Genomic DNA, 16,235 nt, shown 5'->3' on the forward strand with positions numbered 1-16,235 from the left:
ACATTGGAACCCTGGAACATTGAGCTGCCAGTCCCGCCCCTCCTGTAGCCAAGTTTCACTAATGGCTATAATGTCATATTTCCATGTGTCTATCCACGCCTTCAGCTCCTCTGCCTTCCCCATGTCCACCAATCACTGAAAGTGGCAACGCAGATGGATAAGGTAGTCAAGAAAGCATACGGCATGCTTGCCTTCATTGGTCGGGGCATTGAGTATAAAAATTGGCAGGTCATGCTGCAGCTGTACAGAGTTAGGCCTCATTTGGAATATTGCATACAATTCTGGTCGCCAGAAGGATGTTGATGCTTCAGAGAGGGTACAGAAGAGGTTTACCAGGATGTTGCTTGGTCTGGAGGGTATTAACTATGAGGAGAGGTTGAAGAAACTCGGTTTGTTTTCACTGGAATGACGGAGGTTGAGGGGGTGACCTGATAGAGGTTTACAAGATTATGAGTGGCATGGACAGAGTGGATAGTCAGATGCTCTTTCCTGGGGTAGAAAAGTCAAGGTGCGTGGGGAAAAGTTTAGAGGAGATGTGCGAGGCAAGGTTTTTACACAGAGGGTGGTGAATGTCTGGAACGTGCTCCCTGGGGAGGTAGTGGGAGCAGGTACGATAGTGGCATTTAAGGGGCAACTAGACAAATACATGAATAGGATGGGAATGGAAGGATACTGTAAATGCATATGGTTTTAGTTTCAGCAGGCATCATGATTGGGGCAGGTTTGGAGGGCTGAAGGGCCTGTTTCTGAGTTGTACTTTTCTTTGTTCTTTGATGTCCAAACTCCACCCCCAGATCGCATTTACTTACCTTCTCCCTGGCCTGTCATTTTCAGTGCAACATTTAAACTCACTTGCTTTATGGCAGGCAGTGCTGTAAAAAAAAGGGGTGTGTCTTCCTTCACTCCACTTCTTTTACACTTGGCTATTGGAGCTGGGGATATTCTTTGCTATTTGAATCACACCCGGCCTGAGTCAGGAAGGTCAGCTGAGACAGATACTTTAGCATTTAAGCACAGGTCAGTCGGTTCGGAGTGGCAATCCACCTCTTTCACTCCTCAAAGGTTGTGGACTTTCACTGCTGATGGTTCTACTTTTGGCTTTTCCCATGTTCCCAGCGATTTCCATAATGCTGGTTGATCACCTTCATATTAACCATCATTTTTGGATTTGGCAGGTGGTTTTATAATCCGATGACCATCCGTCCCAGGGACTGTCATTGGTACACGCTGGCTTGTCTGCACCAGCGGCTGAGTTCTTATTGCTGTAATTTTGTTGTACCAAAGCTTATCTTTGGGATGAAAATTTGGGATCATTCAGAGAGTACTGCTGCCTCACAGTGCCAGGGACCCGTGTTCGATTCCTGGCTTGGGTCACTGTCTGTGCAGAGTCTAAATGTTCTGCCCATGTCTGCGTGGGTTTCCTCCGGGTGCTCTGGTTTTCTCCCACAGTCCGAAGACGTGCTGGTTAGGTGAATTGGCCATACTAAATTTTCCCTCAGTGTACCCTAACTGGTGCCGGAGTGTGGTGACGAGAAGATTTTCACAGTAACTTCATTGCAGTGTTAATGTAAGCCTACTTGTGAAACAATAAATAAACTTATATCAAATTGCCTTTGGCTTTGAGGAGTTTGAAATTGCTCTTTGTTTTGCTACCAGAGACAGATATTCCACTAATACTGCCAAAGAGTACCTGCTATTGCAGAGTTGTGATTTTCCAAGTTTTTTGTCTACAGCTTAAAGAGGGTGACATGCTGGGGCACAATTCCATAAGCAACAGGAGCTCCTCTGTTCCCCCTTTTAACTGGTCTCATATGAACATGGCTAATTGACCATAGAGAGCATCACACCCCTACATGTTCACAATGTTCATTGTTGGTTTATGAATGAAAATTCTATTCTATTTCTTTTAATCTTTCATCTGATAACACTGAGGTTATCCATTGTGCTCCACCGCCATTCCAGGTAGTTGGAACATGAAACAGTGACTGAATGCAGCTGGATTTTATAGCTCTGTCCCATATTGAACCGTAGATTTAAATTTTGAATCTTTTACAATTAGTGGGCTGGATGGCCCATTCAGTGGCCTACCATCATTCATCCACCACCCCAGCAGGAACTGCACTGGGAGGACTTTGATGCTGGTAATGACCAACGTGGACCTGGCATGCTGGACCTTGAGGAGGTCGAGAAGCTAGGTCCACTAGCCATTTTCCCCTCTCTGTCTCTATTATTGCCAATTATATTTTGCCCTGATTTCCTCCACCTTCATATCTGTATTCCGGTGTCTTTTCCCACCTGAATTTTTGACCACCACTCTTCTACTGCCAGAGATTCCTCTCCTTGGCTACTATCCTGTTCTCTTTGAAGGCAACTTCAGAAGTGTTTTTCACTTCATCTTTTGTGTAAATATTGTGGTTAGGAACCATGGGATACCAGAGATTCGAGCGTGAAGTCGGAGGTAAATAAACACAACTGACTGAGTAGAAAACCATTAAGCTGTTAATCAAATGAGAATTAAAATAACTGGACTAAAGTTGTTCGGAAACAGAAGTTTTCAAAGGGTTGGTAAGGCATTTCCAAGACTCTGAACTTTCTAGAAAAGCTCAGAGTCTTAAATTAAAAGTGAATTGAATGGGGTGGAGTGAACGGCTGAGGAGCAATCAAAGTGACATCTCCTCTCTGTCAGAGGTGTCCAAAGGGGTTTGCTCTCACCTGCAGCTTCTGGCAGAGAGAAAGAGAAATCCCTGATGCAGAATGGAGTGTTGCTGTGATTTCAAAGCCTGCAGTTGATCGGGGACATGGAGATTAAAGTCACCAAGCGACTTCAAAGTTCTCATTGGAGACAGGTAGGAATGAAGATATTGAGCAGAGAGCTGCCTAAAATCACCATGCCAGTGGTGATCTTCAGGTCCGCCAGGGCTAGAAGGGGCAGTCCAGCCACAAGGCTCCTATCCCTGGGGAAAGTGCCGAGATCCACCCCTTGCCTCCAGCCCGATCCCACCCAACCACCAGGGCCCTTGGGGAATACTTCCACTTTGAGTTGGCAGCCGTAGAGGGACCGTGGCGAGTGGATCTATCTTCTTAACCCCCACAGGGTCCAGCATGCCAGGTCCACGTTGGTCATTACCAGCACCAAAGCCCACCCAGTGCAGTTCCTGCTGGGGAGGAGGGAGGTGGATGAATGATGGCAGGCCACTGAATGAGCCATCCAGGCCACTAATTGTAAATTTTCAGGATCCTGCCTGGTCTGGTTGAGAACCTGATCAGGGCTGGCAGGGCGGGCCGGGTAAATCCCAATACTCTTGACGATGGGTGGGAATCCTGATTTCTGGCTGATGCCCCATTCAACGGGGCATCAGGATTCTCGCTGGCTGTCTGGTGGGGCTGGAGAATCTACCACCCCCCCTCCCTCCCCACCCCTCTGGTGGCTGAAAAGCAAACGAGCTGAAGCATTCAAAGAAATATTTCATAATTTTACACAAATGTACGTTCCAATAAGAGTCAGAAACTCCACAGGGTAAAATGTTCCATCTTTGGCTAACTCAAGAAGCTATGGGCAGTAGACATAAAGAAGAGGCTCATAATGTTGCCAAGAAGAATGGTAAACCTGAGGTTTAAAAGAAGTCTAAAACACTACAGGGGTGATTCTCCCAGCCAGCGCAGTGGACTGGACCAGGAGACATCAGTGGAGGCCGCTTCGTGGGCTTGTCTGGGTGCACGTCTCCGGCTCCAAGATTTCTAATATGATCAGCTCCACGCCAGAAGTGAGGGTTTCCATATCATTAGCGGGTCCGAAGATTTCTCCACACCCCCCCACAGGAGTGGTTCACTCCACCGGGGTTTACAACTGCTCCTCACTTATGGGAAACAGGCGGCCTGACCCCACAGGACTGAAGAAAGGCCATTAAGGCCCCCCAGGAGATCAGGGGTAAGGGGGGGTGCCCATGGCCTTGAGTAGTCCGGGAAGCCAGCAATCAGTGGGTTGGAGGGGCAGCGATGGGGAGTCGCAGGGCTGGCCAGCGATCGGGCTGGCCAGCAATAGGGAGACTGGCTATGCAGGGCCACAGCGCATGCGTGGATCTCCGTGCTGATAGATCGGCGCATGCGCAGTGGCCCGCTCAGTGCTATGCTGCCGGCCTCTTGGGCCGTCCATTGATTTTCAGAGGAAATCCGGCTGAGGCACTCTGCAGTACTCGGAGCGTGGGAGATTCAATCTGAAAATCCCGCTAAAAAAATCGGGGTGGGGGGTGAGTTACTCCCGATTTCACGCAAATTGGGGACTTTGGATTTTTTTGGGAGAATCCCGGCCTACTTCTGTAATATCTCTAAGTGATGACTTTTGTATTTCTTTTGTTGATTTTTTTTTTGAGAGGACCTACCTTTTTTTTTGTAGACTCCTGTAAGTTCTCTATCTCTTTCAACCAGGTGTTGAGAGATTTTAATTCTATGCTTTTCATTTGCAGGTGATTGGAGGCTCTGCTTTCTGGTTCTGGTGACGGGTTGTACATCTGTAGGGAGGATTCGTGACACAGACATTTGCAAAATTACCACGACAGATTTTGTTCCACTTCAAGAAGCAATAGCTGATGAAGAGCGAGTCACTGCCTTGAGGAAACTGCTCAACTCTGGGATGTTTTATTTTTCATCAACTCCGGGTTCGGCTTTTGATCTTAACCTTTGTGCACAGAAGCTATATACAAAGGATCGAGAGGCAGGAAGTCGCTTTTTATGGTGAGCTTCTTGTTTTAATTCACTTAGTTCTATCAGCAATCTCAGCAATCTCCTTAAAATACTAAGATGTTGCTTGTCCTCCAGCTCTGAGTGAAACCTTCATGGGATGTGGTGTGAGCAATAGAGATCATAAAGCCCAGATTCCATTCCTCAAATGTGAATCCTGATTTTCATCGAGTTGGGCCAAGTCGGTAGGCCTTTAAAAGTGATGTGTGGGATCTTATTCTGGGATTCCCACACCCATTCCCGAAAGGTGGGGCTAGTGAAGCTTGCACTCCTGCCTTTGCCAGCTCCATTTCAAACACCCCACAACTTTGATGGAGTCAGGCTCATTCCATTACAGATGTGGCTCATGGCCTGTCAGAGAAGTTGTGAAACACGGAGGAAACCATAGTCTAGAGTTGGTAACCAAAAACAAAACATTTGACGTTGCCATTGAAATACATTGTCCCTCTTACTACTTCATAAAGCTGTCAATCAATCAGTCGTTCATTGCATCAATTAAAAAATATATTTTATCCTTTTCTCTTAATCTTGTGTGAATAAATACTCTGCCACTTTAAACATCACAAAGAAAAGTCAGGTTAGAGATGTCACTCAAAGCTTGCACTCCCCTTCAAGCTGCTTAATCAGTGCTTGTTGAGCTAAGAAGTTCAGTTATTCTTGGAGCTCAGCCAGGAATTCATGATGAGACTACTGAGCCTAAAGAAGGAGGTTTTTCCAAATGAGAATGGAATGTGTTGCTGAATAGTTCCCCAATTTGTTATTTTTTTAAAATTGGAAAGCGGTTAATTGTTTCAAACAGGAATATTGAAGGGGGTGACAATGGAGTAGCATTAGAAGGCTGGTTCATGGAGAAAAGCATTACAACAGCATATTTATATATCTATATAGTGCCTTTAAGGGAATGAACCATCCCAATGTGCTTTACAGGGGTATTAGAAAGCCATGTATGACACCAAGCCACACAAGGATATCTTCAATCAGATGACCAAAAGCCTGGTTAAAAGATTAAAGGGTGAAAGTGAGGTATAGAGGTAGAGATGTGTAGGAATGGGATTCTAGAGTTAGAGGCCTAGGCAACTGAAGACAGTGCTGCCAGTGGTACAGAAATTACAACTGGGGATGCACAAGAGATTGGAGTTGGAGGAGCATTGGGCATCTTGGAGGTTTGTGGGGCTGGAGGGAGAGGTGAGGCCATGGAGAAATTTGAAAAAAGTTAAGAATCTTAAAATCAAAATATTGCTTGACCAGGAGCCAATGTAGGTCAGTAAACACAGGGGTGATGGGGAAACGAGACTTGGTGTGAGTTAAGATCTGGGCGGCAGAGTTTTAGCTGACCTCAAGTTTATGGAAGCCAGAATGTGAGACCAGCCAGAACTGTATTGGAATAAGGATTGGAGGTCATGGAGGCACAAATGAGGGTTTCAGCAGCAGCTGAGCTGAGATAGGGATGAAGTCAGGTGATGTAATGAAGGTGGAAAAAGCTCAATATCCCTGATTATGGAGTCTTCAGACACGATAGAGTGGAAGATAAAAAAGGAGGGGGAGAGCACTCGTGGTTAAAGAATCAATTCCAGTTGTGAGAAGGGATGATGTACTAAACAGGTTAACAAATGAAACTTTATGGGTTAAGCTTAGAAATAAAAAAGGTGCAGTAGTATACCAGGAGTATACTACAGACCCCCAAATAGTGAGAGGGAGATAGAACAACAAATATGTAGGCAAATTTCTGCCTGTAAGAGCATGAGGGCAATAATAGGAGACTTTAACTATCTCAATATTAACTGGGATTCAAACAATATAAGTGGTATTTTCTTTTTGGCAAAATCAAAAAACAGTCAGGGACAAAGCAAGAAGGGCAGCTTCCAAAAAGAAGGGAACCGCCTGAACCAAAAGACAAAGCGTAAAGGAAACTTAAAACATCAAGCCAAAATGTGATTAAAGTGGTCAGTAATAAACCCTAGCCCCTGCAGGGCCCAACGGACACAGAGGGCCTCAATGGTGCCCGTGGACTCTGCATGCTCCCTCTCCAGGGACACCTGACTGGGAATGCGGTGGAGGGACAGACAGTCAGGTCAGACGACCCCCTCGGTCACCAACTGTCCGGACCTGTTTAAGGCAAGTTTTGCCAGACCCAGGAGCAGGTTCATGAGGAGTTCCTCTTCCTTCCCCGCCTCCCCTCTGCACCGGGTGCCCATAGATCAGGAGCGTGGGACTGAAGTGCAAACAAACCATCAATAAAAGACTTTTTAGATAACTAAAAAGGGAGTGCAGTCTTAAACATTAAACATAGACTCCACAAAATCGCAAAAGGGGAAAATATAAGGCGGCACTGAGAGAGAAGAGTTCATGCAGTGTGTCCAGGAAATTCTTTTCAACCAATTAGTGACAAACCCAACAAGAGATGATGCAAATATAGACCTAGTCTTGGGGAACCAGTGGGTGAAATGACAGTTGGTGACCATATCGGGGATAGTGATCACAATTGAGTTAGAGTTAGCATTACCATGGAAAAGGACAGAGATAAAGCAGGAATAAAAGCTTTGAACTGGGGTAAGGCACATTTGCAGGAATGAGAAGGGACTTGACAGAGGTGGACTGGACAGCACAGCTAGGGGATAAAACAGTGGAAAACCAGTGGGAGGCACTAAAGAGCAAGATCATCTCAAGACTGGGGATCCATGAGGTGCTATGGGCCATCAGACCTGCCTGTCAAAAGCATAAACAGCAAATAATAGACAGAACTAAGCAATCCCACAACCAATGAATTAGAACTAAGCTTTGCAGTCCTACCACATCTAGCGCTGAATGGTGCTAGACAATGAAACAACTCACTGGAGGGGGAGAACAAAAGAACAAAGAAAATTACAGAACAGAAACAGGCCCTTCGGCCCTCCAAGCCTGCACTGACCATGCTCCCGACTTAACTAAAACCCCCTACCCTTCCGGGGACCATATCCCTCTATTCCCATCCTACTCATGTATTTGTCAAGGCGCCCCTTAAAAGTCACTACTGAATCCGCTTCCACTACCTCCCCCGGCAACAAGTCCCAGGCACCCACTACTCTCTGTGTAAAAAATCTGCTTCGTACATCTCCTTTAAACCTTGCCCCTCGCACCTTAAGCCTATCCCACCTAGTAATTGACTCTTCCACCCTGGGTAAAAGCTTCTGACTATCCACTCTGTCCATGCCTCTCATAATCTTGTAGACTTCTATCAGGTCTCCCCTCAACCTCTGTCGTTCCAGTGAGAACAAATCAAGTTTCTCCAACCTCTCCTCGTAGCTGATGCCCTCCATACCAGGCAACATCCTGGTAAATCTTTTCTGTACCCTCTCCAAAGCCTCCACATCCTTCTGGTAGTGTGGCGACCAGAATTGAACACTATATTCCAAGTGCGGCCTAACTAAGGTTCTATAAAACTGCAACATGACTTGCCAATTTTTAAACTCAATGCCCCGGCCGATGAAGGCAAGCATGCCGTTTGCCTTCTTGACTACCTTCTCCACCTGCATTGCCACTTTCAGTGACCTGTGTACCTGTACACCCAGATCCCTTTGTCTATCAATACTCTTAAGGGTTCTGCCATTTACTGTATATTTCCTATCTGTATTAGACCTTCCAAAATACATTACCTCATATTTATCCGGATTAAACTTCATTTGCCATCTCTCCGCCCAAGTCTCCAACCGATCTATATCCTGCTGTATCCTCTGATGGTCCTCATCGCTATCCGCAAATCCACCAACCTTTGTGTCGTCCGCAAACTTACTAATCAAACCAGTTACATTTTCCTCCAGATCATTTATATATATATATAATATATATATATATATCACAACAAAGGTCCCAGCACTGATTCCTGAGGAACGCCACTTGTCACAGCCCTCCATTCAGAAATGCACCCTTCCACTGCTACCCTCTGTCTTCTATGACCGATGTGGAGATGCCGGCGTTGGACTGGGGTAAACACAGTAAGAAGTCTAACAACACCAGGTTAAAGTCCAACAGATTTATTTGGTAGCAAATGCCACTAGCTTTGGGAGTGTGCTGCTCCTTTGTCAGGTGGAGTGGGAGATGTTCTCACAAACAGGGCATACAGAGACACAAACTCAATTTACAGAATAATGATTGGAATGCTAATCAATGCTAATCAATGCTAATACAGCTAATCAAATCTTAAAGGTACAGACAATGTGCGTGGAGAGAGCATTAAGCACAGGTTAGGACCGAGCCAGTTTTGTATCCACCTTGCCAGCTCACCTCTGATCCCATGCGACTTCACCTTCTGCACCAGTCTGCCATGAGGGACCTTGTCAAAGGCCTTACTGAAGTCCATGTAGATAACATCCACTGCCCTACCCTCATCAATGATCTTCGTTTTTTTCCTCAAAACTCGATCAAGCTCGTGAGACACGACCTCCCCTTCACAAAACCATGTTGCCTCAAGCTAATACGTCCACTTATTTCCAAGTGGGAATAAATCCTGTCTCGAAGAATCCTCTCCAATAATTTCCCTACACTGATGTAAGGCTCACCGGCCTGTAATTACCTGGATTATTCTTGCTACCCTTCTTAAACAAAGGAACAATATTGGCTATTCTCCAATCCTCTGAGATCTCCCCTGTAAGAAGTCTCACAACACCAGGTTAAAGTCCAACAGCTTTATTTGGCAGCAAAAGCCACTAGCTTTCGGAACGATCACCTGATGAAGGAGCAGCGCTCCGAAAACTAGTGGCTTGTGCTACCAAATAAACTTGTTGGATTTTAACCTGGTGTTGTGAAACTTCTTACTGTGTTTACCCCAGTCCAACGCCGCCATCTCCACATCATGATCTCCCCTGTAGCCAGTGAGGATACAAAGATTTCTCTCGAGGCCCCAGCAATTTCCTCCCTTGCCTTTCTCTGTATTCTGGGGTATATCCCATCAGGCCCTCGGGACTTGTCTAACTTAATGTTTGTCAACAACCTCAAAATCTCTTCCTTTTTGATCTCAACATGACTCAAACTATCTACACACCCTTCCCCAGACTCATCATTCCCCAAGTCCTTCTCTTTGGTGAATACTGATGCAAAGTACTCATTTAATACCTCGCCCATTTCCTCTGGTTCCACGCATAGATTCCCTCCCTTGCCCTTGAGTGGGCCAACCCTCTCCCTGGCTATCCTCTTGCTCTTTATATATGTATAAAAAGCCTTGGGATTTTCCTTAATCCTGCTGGCCAATGATTTCTCGTGACCCCTTTTAGCTCTCCTTACTTATTGCTTAAGTTTCTTTCTACTTTCCTTGTATTCCACACTTGCTTCATGTGTTCTCAGCCTCCTAACTTTGACAAGTGAGGTGGGAAAATTTGAGGTTCCACAAATTTCCCCACCTCAATGATGGAGCCCAGCACATCAGTGCAAAAGACAAGGCTGAAGTATTTGCAGCAATCGTCAGCCAGAAGTGCCAATTTGAGGATCCATCTCAGCTTTCTCCAGTGATCCCCAGCATCTCAGATGCCAGTCTCCAGCCAATTTGATTCACCCCACGTAATATCAAGAAATGGCTGAAGGTGCAGAATACTGCATTTAAGTTCAAATCGGTGTCCTAAAACCAAGCCCTGTGGAACACCATTTGAAAAACTTCCCATTCCAATCAATCATTATCCTTTGTTTCCTGTTACTAAGCCAATCTTTGATCCAGTTTGCCAAATTACCCCAAGTCCCATGAGCTTTTACTTTTTTGACCAATCTGCCATGCGGGACCTTGTCAAATACCTTGCTAAAATCCATGTACACAACATCCACTGCATTACCTCCATCAACCCTTATCAGTTCCTCAAAGAATTCAATCAAGTTTGAGAGGCAAGACCTTCCTTTAACAAATCCATGCTGACCATTCCTGACAAGTCCATGCCTTTCTACGTGACAGTTAATCCTATCTCTCAGGATTGATTTTACTAAATTGCCCACCAACATAAGACTAACTGGCCTTTAATTGTTTGGCATTTCCTTCAGTCCCTTTTGAACAATGGAACTACGTTTGCAATTCTCCAGTCCTCTGGTACCCAGGAGGTATCTTAGTGAGAATTAAATGATCCTCAGAGCATCTCCTGTCTCCTCCCTGACCTCCTTCAGCAGCCTTGGAAACAGTCCATTTGGCCCTGGCAACATTCAAGGATTCCAAGCCTTTGAGTACATCCTCTCTCTTTCTGATTATACCATCCAACATCTCACAGTGCTCCACCTGTACTACTAAATCTGCATCATCCCTCTCCTTTGTAAACACAGACAAAATATTCATTTAAAACCCTTCCCACAGCCCCTGCATCTACACACAAAGTCCTTTCTTCATCTCTGATAGGTCCCACTTTTTCCTTGACTAACCTTTCACCATTAATATATTGATAAAACATCTTTGGATTTTCTTTAACTTTACTTGCTAATCTTTTTTTCATGCCCTCTCTTTGATTTCCTTATTTTCTTTTTTACTTCATCCCTGCACTTCCTGTATCCATCCAGTCTACCTGCAGTGCTTAGTTCTTTGTGCCTAAGATACACTTTATTTTCTGTTTGATCTTCCTCTGTATTCTTCTAGACAACCTGAGGGGTCTAGATTTGGCAGTGCAACTCGGATCTTTGGAGGGGGCATGTCTACCGGGCATATTTTAAGGCCATTTTATGAGCCTACATGAGAGAGATGCTGAAGAAGGGACAGTTGCAGTGCCGGTATTCTATAGACACCAGGCAGCATGGTTACCAGTTAATCATAGAATCCTACAGTGCCATTCGGCCCATCGAGTCTGCACCAACCGCAATCCCCCCCCAGGCCCTAACCCCATAACATGACGCATTTACCCTAGCTTGTCCTCCTGACACTAAGGAGCAATTTAAATGGCCAATCCGCCTAACCCGCACATCTTTGGACTGTGGTTGGAAACCGAAGCTCCCAGAGGAAACGTACGCAGACACGGGGAGAACGTGCAGACTCCACACCCACAGTGACCCAAGTTGGGAATCGAACCCGAGTCCCTGGCGCTGTGAGGCAGCAGTGCTAACCACTGTGCCAACGTCCCGCCCTGGTGATTGAAAGTCACAGACCTTGTCTCATGGGTTGAGGCTGGTTGAAGCAAATAACTTAGACTGGCTGGAGATAATGGATTGGCAGCACGGTGGCACAGTGGTTAGCACTGTTGCCTCATAACACCAGGGACCTGGGTTCAATTCTGGCCTTGGGTGTCTGTCTGTGTGGAGTTTGCATGTTTTTCCCATGTCTGCATAAGTTTCCTCCCACAGTCCAAAGATGTGCAGGTTAGGTGCATTAGCCATGCTAAATTGCCCCTTAGTGTCCCAAGATGTCTAAGTTGGATGGATTAACTATGGTGAATGTGCGGGATTACAGGGATAGGACGGAGGGAAGGGCCTGGGTGAGAAGCTCTTTCGAGGAGTCAATGCAGACTCGTTGGGCTGAATGGCGTCTTTCTGAACTGTAGGGATCCTATGGGTCTAAAGATATTGAATATCCGGGTTGGAGATTTTCAGGAGCTCCTGAGTAGGTCTCAGACGTTTTTCAGAAGGAACTGGGCCGAATAAAAGGGGCTAAAGCCAAAATTTACTTGGTCCCTGAGGCTACTCCAAAATTCTTCCGAGCTCGCCTAGTGCCTTATGCACTTCAGCATAAAGTGGAAGTGGAGTTAAGATTGGAAGACTTGGGTGCCATAAAAGCAGTGCAGTTTTCTGAATGGGCTGTATCCATTGTGTAACCAGATCGCACAGAGAACCAGTGGAGACTACACGTTAACTGTGGACTGAGGAGCCCAGATAGATTGTCTGCATTGACTCCCTGAAAGAGCATCCCACCCAGGCCCTCCCCTCACTTTGCAGGGTTGAAGGGCTAACTTTGCTGTTGTGGCTTTAATTGTTTTTAAACTGCTAATCCCTTTATGGACATTACTCTCTGATGCACTATTACCATTAAAATATCTGTCCGTTGCAGCCCTGCTCAGCTTATCTTTAAAAAATCAATATATTTTTCTATTGCCTCAAATCCTCTTTGGATTTCTAAATCTCCCCCTCGCCCGAGCTCTCCTCCTGCTTTGTTAAGTGTAAAGCCATTTTCCCTGCTCTGTCCCTTTTTTGCTGTTTGAAGACTCTATCCTTTCCTGTCACACTCATATTATCATACGTATCATTACCCTGAACCATTTCCTGTTTAACTTTCCGAATCTTCCCTCATGTGAAATCTCCTCCCCACTATTTAATTTAAAAGCCTCTCTACAGATATACAACTCCCAAGGACGCTGATCCCAGCTCAGTTCAGATGAAGACCCTCTCAATGGTATAGCTCCCACTTACCCCCATTACTGACGTCAGTGTCCCATGCACCGAAACCTCTTTCTCCCACAGTAATTCAGCTCTCTGATTTAATTTATCCTATACCAATTTATTTTTGGTTTAAGCAGTAATCCAGAGATTATTACCTCTCTTGTCTTTTAATTTAGCCTAGATGCACCTACTGCCTTAGCAGAACCTCTATCTTAGTCCTGCCTATCTTATTGTGAACCATATGCACCATGACAACTGGAACCTTCCCATCGCACTCCAGGTTCTTCTCCAGACTACAGGAGATTTCCTAAAACCTTCACTGGGCAGGCAACACAGACTTAGGAACTTGCTGTCAGCTACAGAGAACAGCATCTATCCCCCCACTAACTATCAGCTAATTCATCTACATTCCCTTTACTCCCCCTGCTATCCACTTGAGGTCTCACCACTCTGCGTTGCAGTTAGTTCATCCTCTCTCCAGCCCCTGCTCTTGTCCACAAAAGCTGTAAGAACCAAGCATCTGTTGGATAATTGCAGAGACTGAGTTTTCTCCATTGCTACCTTCTGGGTCCCCATCCCTGCCTCACATGCAGTTACACCCTCCTGTACCTGACTATGGACAAAATCAGAAGCATTTATGGTAAGAGGTGTGACTACCTCTTGGAAAAATGTGCCCAGGTAACTTTCCCTCACCCTGATGCATTTCTGTGTTCAACGCTCAGACTCCACCTCATTACGTTTGAGCCACAGTTGCTTGAGTTGTAGAGTCTTCCGGTAGGTACGATTGCTATGGATCATACTGGTGTCCACCAACACCCACATGCTACAGCTTCTATGCATCACCTACCCTTCCATCTTTATTGGGTTTTATTTGACCAAATAGTTTTCAAGTTTAGAAATATTACTCAACTGTTATCGGTACTTATATTAAGTAATTTAACTAGTTCAACTATATTCTAATGCTGTACTTATATTTCCCCCGTACCTTTATTCTTATTTTTTATTCATTCGTGGGACATGGCTGTCGCTGGCTGGCCAGCATTTATTGTCCATCTCTCGTTGTCTTTGAAAAGGTGGTGGTGAGCCGCCGCCTTGAATCGCTGCAGTCCATGTGCTGTGGGTTGACCCACACTGCTGTTAGAGATGGAATTCCAGGATTTTGACCTGGCAACGGCGAAGGAATGACGATATATTTCCAAGTCAGGATGGTGATTGGCTTGGAGGGGAACTTGCAGGTGGTGATGTTCCCATGTATCTGCCATCTTGTCCTACTAGTGGAAGTGGTCATGGGTTTGGAAGATGCAGTCTAAGGATATTTGGTGAATTTCAGCAATGCATCTTGTAGATAGTACACACTGCTGCTACTGAGCGTCGGTGGTGGAGGGAGTGGATGTTTATGATGTGGTGCCAATCAAGCGGGGCTGCTTTGTCCTGGATGGTGTCAAGCTTCTTGAGTGTTGTTGGAGCTGTACCCAACCAGGCAAGTGGAAGTATTCCATCACACTCCTGACTAGTGCCTTGTAGATGGTGGACTCTGCCCCCATTTACAGGGATAACTTGGTTTTCCGTTGATAAATGAAGTGTGTGAATGCAACATTTGAGAAGCCTAGATTAGGCAAGGTAGTGAAGGTAATTAATTTAATGTAGCTGAAATTGAAATACACACGTCAACACGAGCATGTTGAATGGCTAAAGAAGAAACTGTGCTAAGTAAGGAATACCTTTCGGGCTGGTAAGATTACAACTGATGTGTTGTCTATCTCATTTAGATGCATGGAGTGATATTTGAGCGAGTTTTTTTTTGATACCTGTAATTGTAACCTCGCATGAATAGAAGTTAAGAGTTCTAACCTCATGAGCAGTCCATACTGTACCGGTATTAAACTGTACCAGGCATGTGTAAGTACAATGCTTATATGTATATATAATGTGTGAGTACACATTCTGATATTTTGTTTCAAGGCAAACTATGTAAGGGTGGCCCTTCCTTAAGGGACATTTATGTACCAGATGGGTTTTGATGGTCATACTCACTATTCTAACTTTTTCATTCTAACTTTCTTTAATTAACTGAATTTAAGTTCTGCAGCTGCCATGGTGGGATTTGAACTTGTGTCTCTATCATTAGTTCAGGTCACTGTAAAAGAAGTCTTGTTACAGTTGTGCAGGGTTTTGGTGTGAATGCATCTGCAGTACTGTGTGCTGAAATGATATTCTTCAATTGGAAACGGTACAGCAAAGATTCACCAAATCGGACCCTAGGCTGAGTAAATTGAGTCTATATTCTCTGGAGTTTAGAAGAATGAAAAGCAATCTTATTGAAAACTACAAGAATCTGAAAGGGTTTGATAGTATAGACGCTGAGAGATTGTTTCCACTGGTCAGGGAGTGTAAAACATGGGGGGAATGAGGGGCTGATCATTTAGGACTGAGATGTGGAGAAATTTCTTCACTAAAGGGTTATGATCTTTGAGATTCTCTACCTCTTAGGATTGTGGATTCTCCATCATTGAATGTATTTGACACTGGGATAGACAAATTATTGGTCTCTAAGGAAATTAAATGATATGAGGAACAGGCAGGAAAGTAGAGTTGAAGCCAAGATCAACCGTGATCGAATTGAATGGTGAAGCAGGCTTGGTCTATGGTGCCTGTTGATGTTTTATCTATCCTGCTCCTATATTTTATGTTGTCATTATTAGTAACATAGCCACTATTCTACTATTCTCAGGCTTGAAACTTGCCTAACATAATGAACACAATCTATGCAGCTGGCCCTTAGAATTTTGATGTTGAGATGCCGGCGTTGGACTGGGGTGAACACAGTAAGAGTTTTAACAACACCAGGTTAAAGTCCAACAGGTTTATTTGGTAGCAAATACCATTAGCTTTTGGAGCTGGCAGCGCTCCGAAAGCTAATGGCATTTGCTACCAAATAAACCTGTCGGACTTTAACCTGGTGTCCTTAGAATTTTACCAGGTGTAATTATAGTCATAATACACCAGTACAAACAGTATCCCCTCTGAGGCATGCAAAATTTCATTAATGAACTAGACCTTAGACTAGACTAGGTGATCTGATGAAGAGTCACATTGACCTTGGGACTGAGGCTTCTGGATTTTGGGTCAGGCAATTTGAGTGGTTGGCAGCTTGGGCCAAGCCAGGTCAGGACAGGACAGGTCAAGGGTCACAT

General features: G+C 44.9%; 1 protein-coding gene across 1 annotated transcript in view; it reads left to right on the forward strand.

The window, feature by feature from the left end:
* LOC144504829 (synaptojanin-2-like) overlaps positions 1-16,235 on the forward strand; it is a 249,212-nt gene that overhangs the window by 68,561 nt on the left and 164,416 nt on the right. The window contains exon 3 of the mRNA XM_078230581.1: positions 4,464-4,731. Within this exon, the coding sequence (XP_078086707.1) occupies positions 4,464-4,731 (268 nt within the window). The remainder of the gene's footprint in view (positions 1-4,463; positions 4,732-16,235) is intronic.

This window comes from Mustelus asterias, chromosome 15, assembly GCF_964213995.1.
Source record: "Mustelus asterias chromosome 15, sMusAst1.hap1.1, whole genome shotgun sequence".
Classification (NCBI taxonomy): Eukaryota; Metazoa; Chordata; class Chondrichthyes; order Carcharhiniformes; family Triakidae; genus Mustelus; species Mustelus asterias.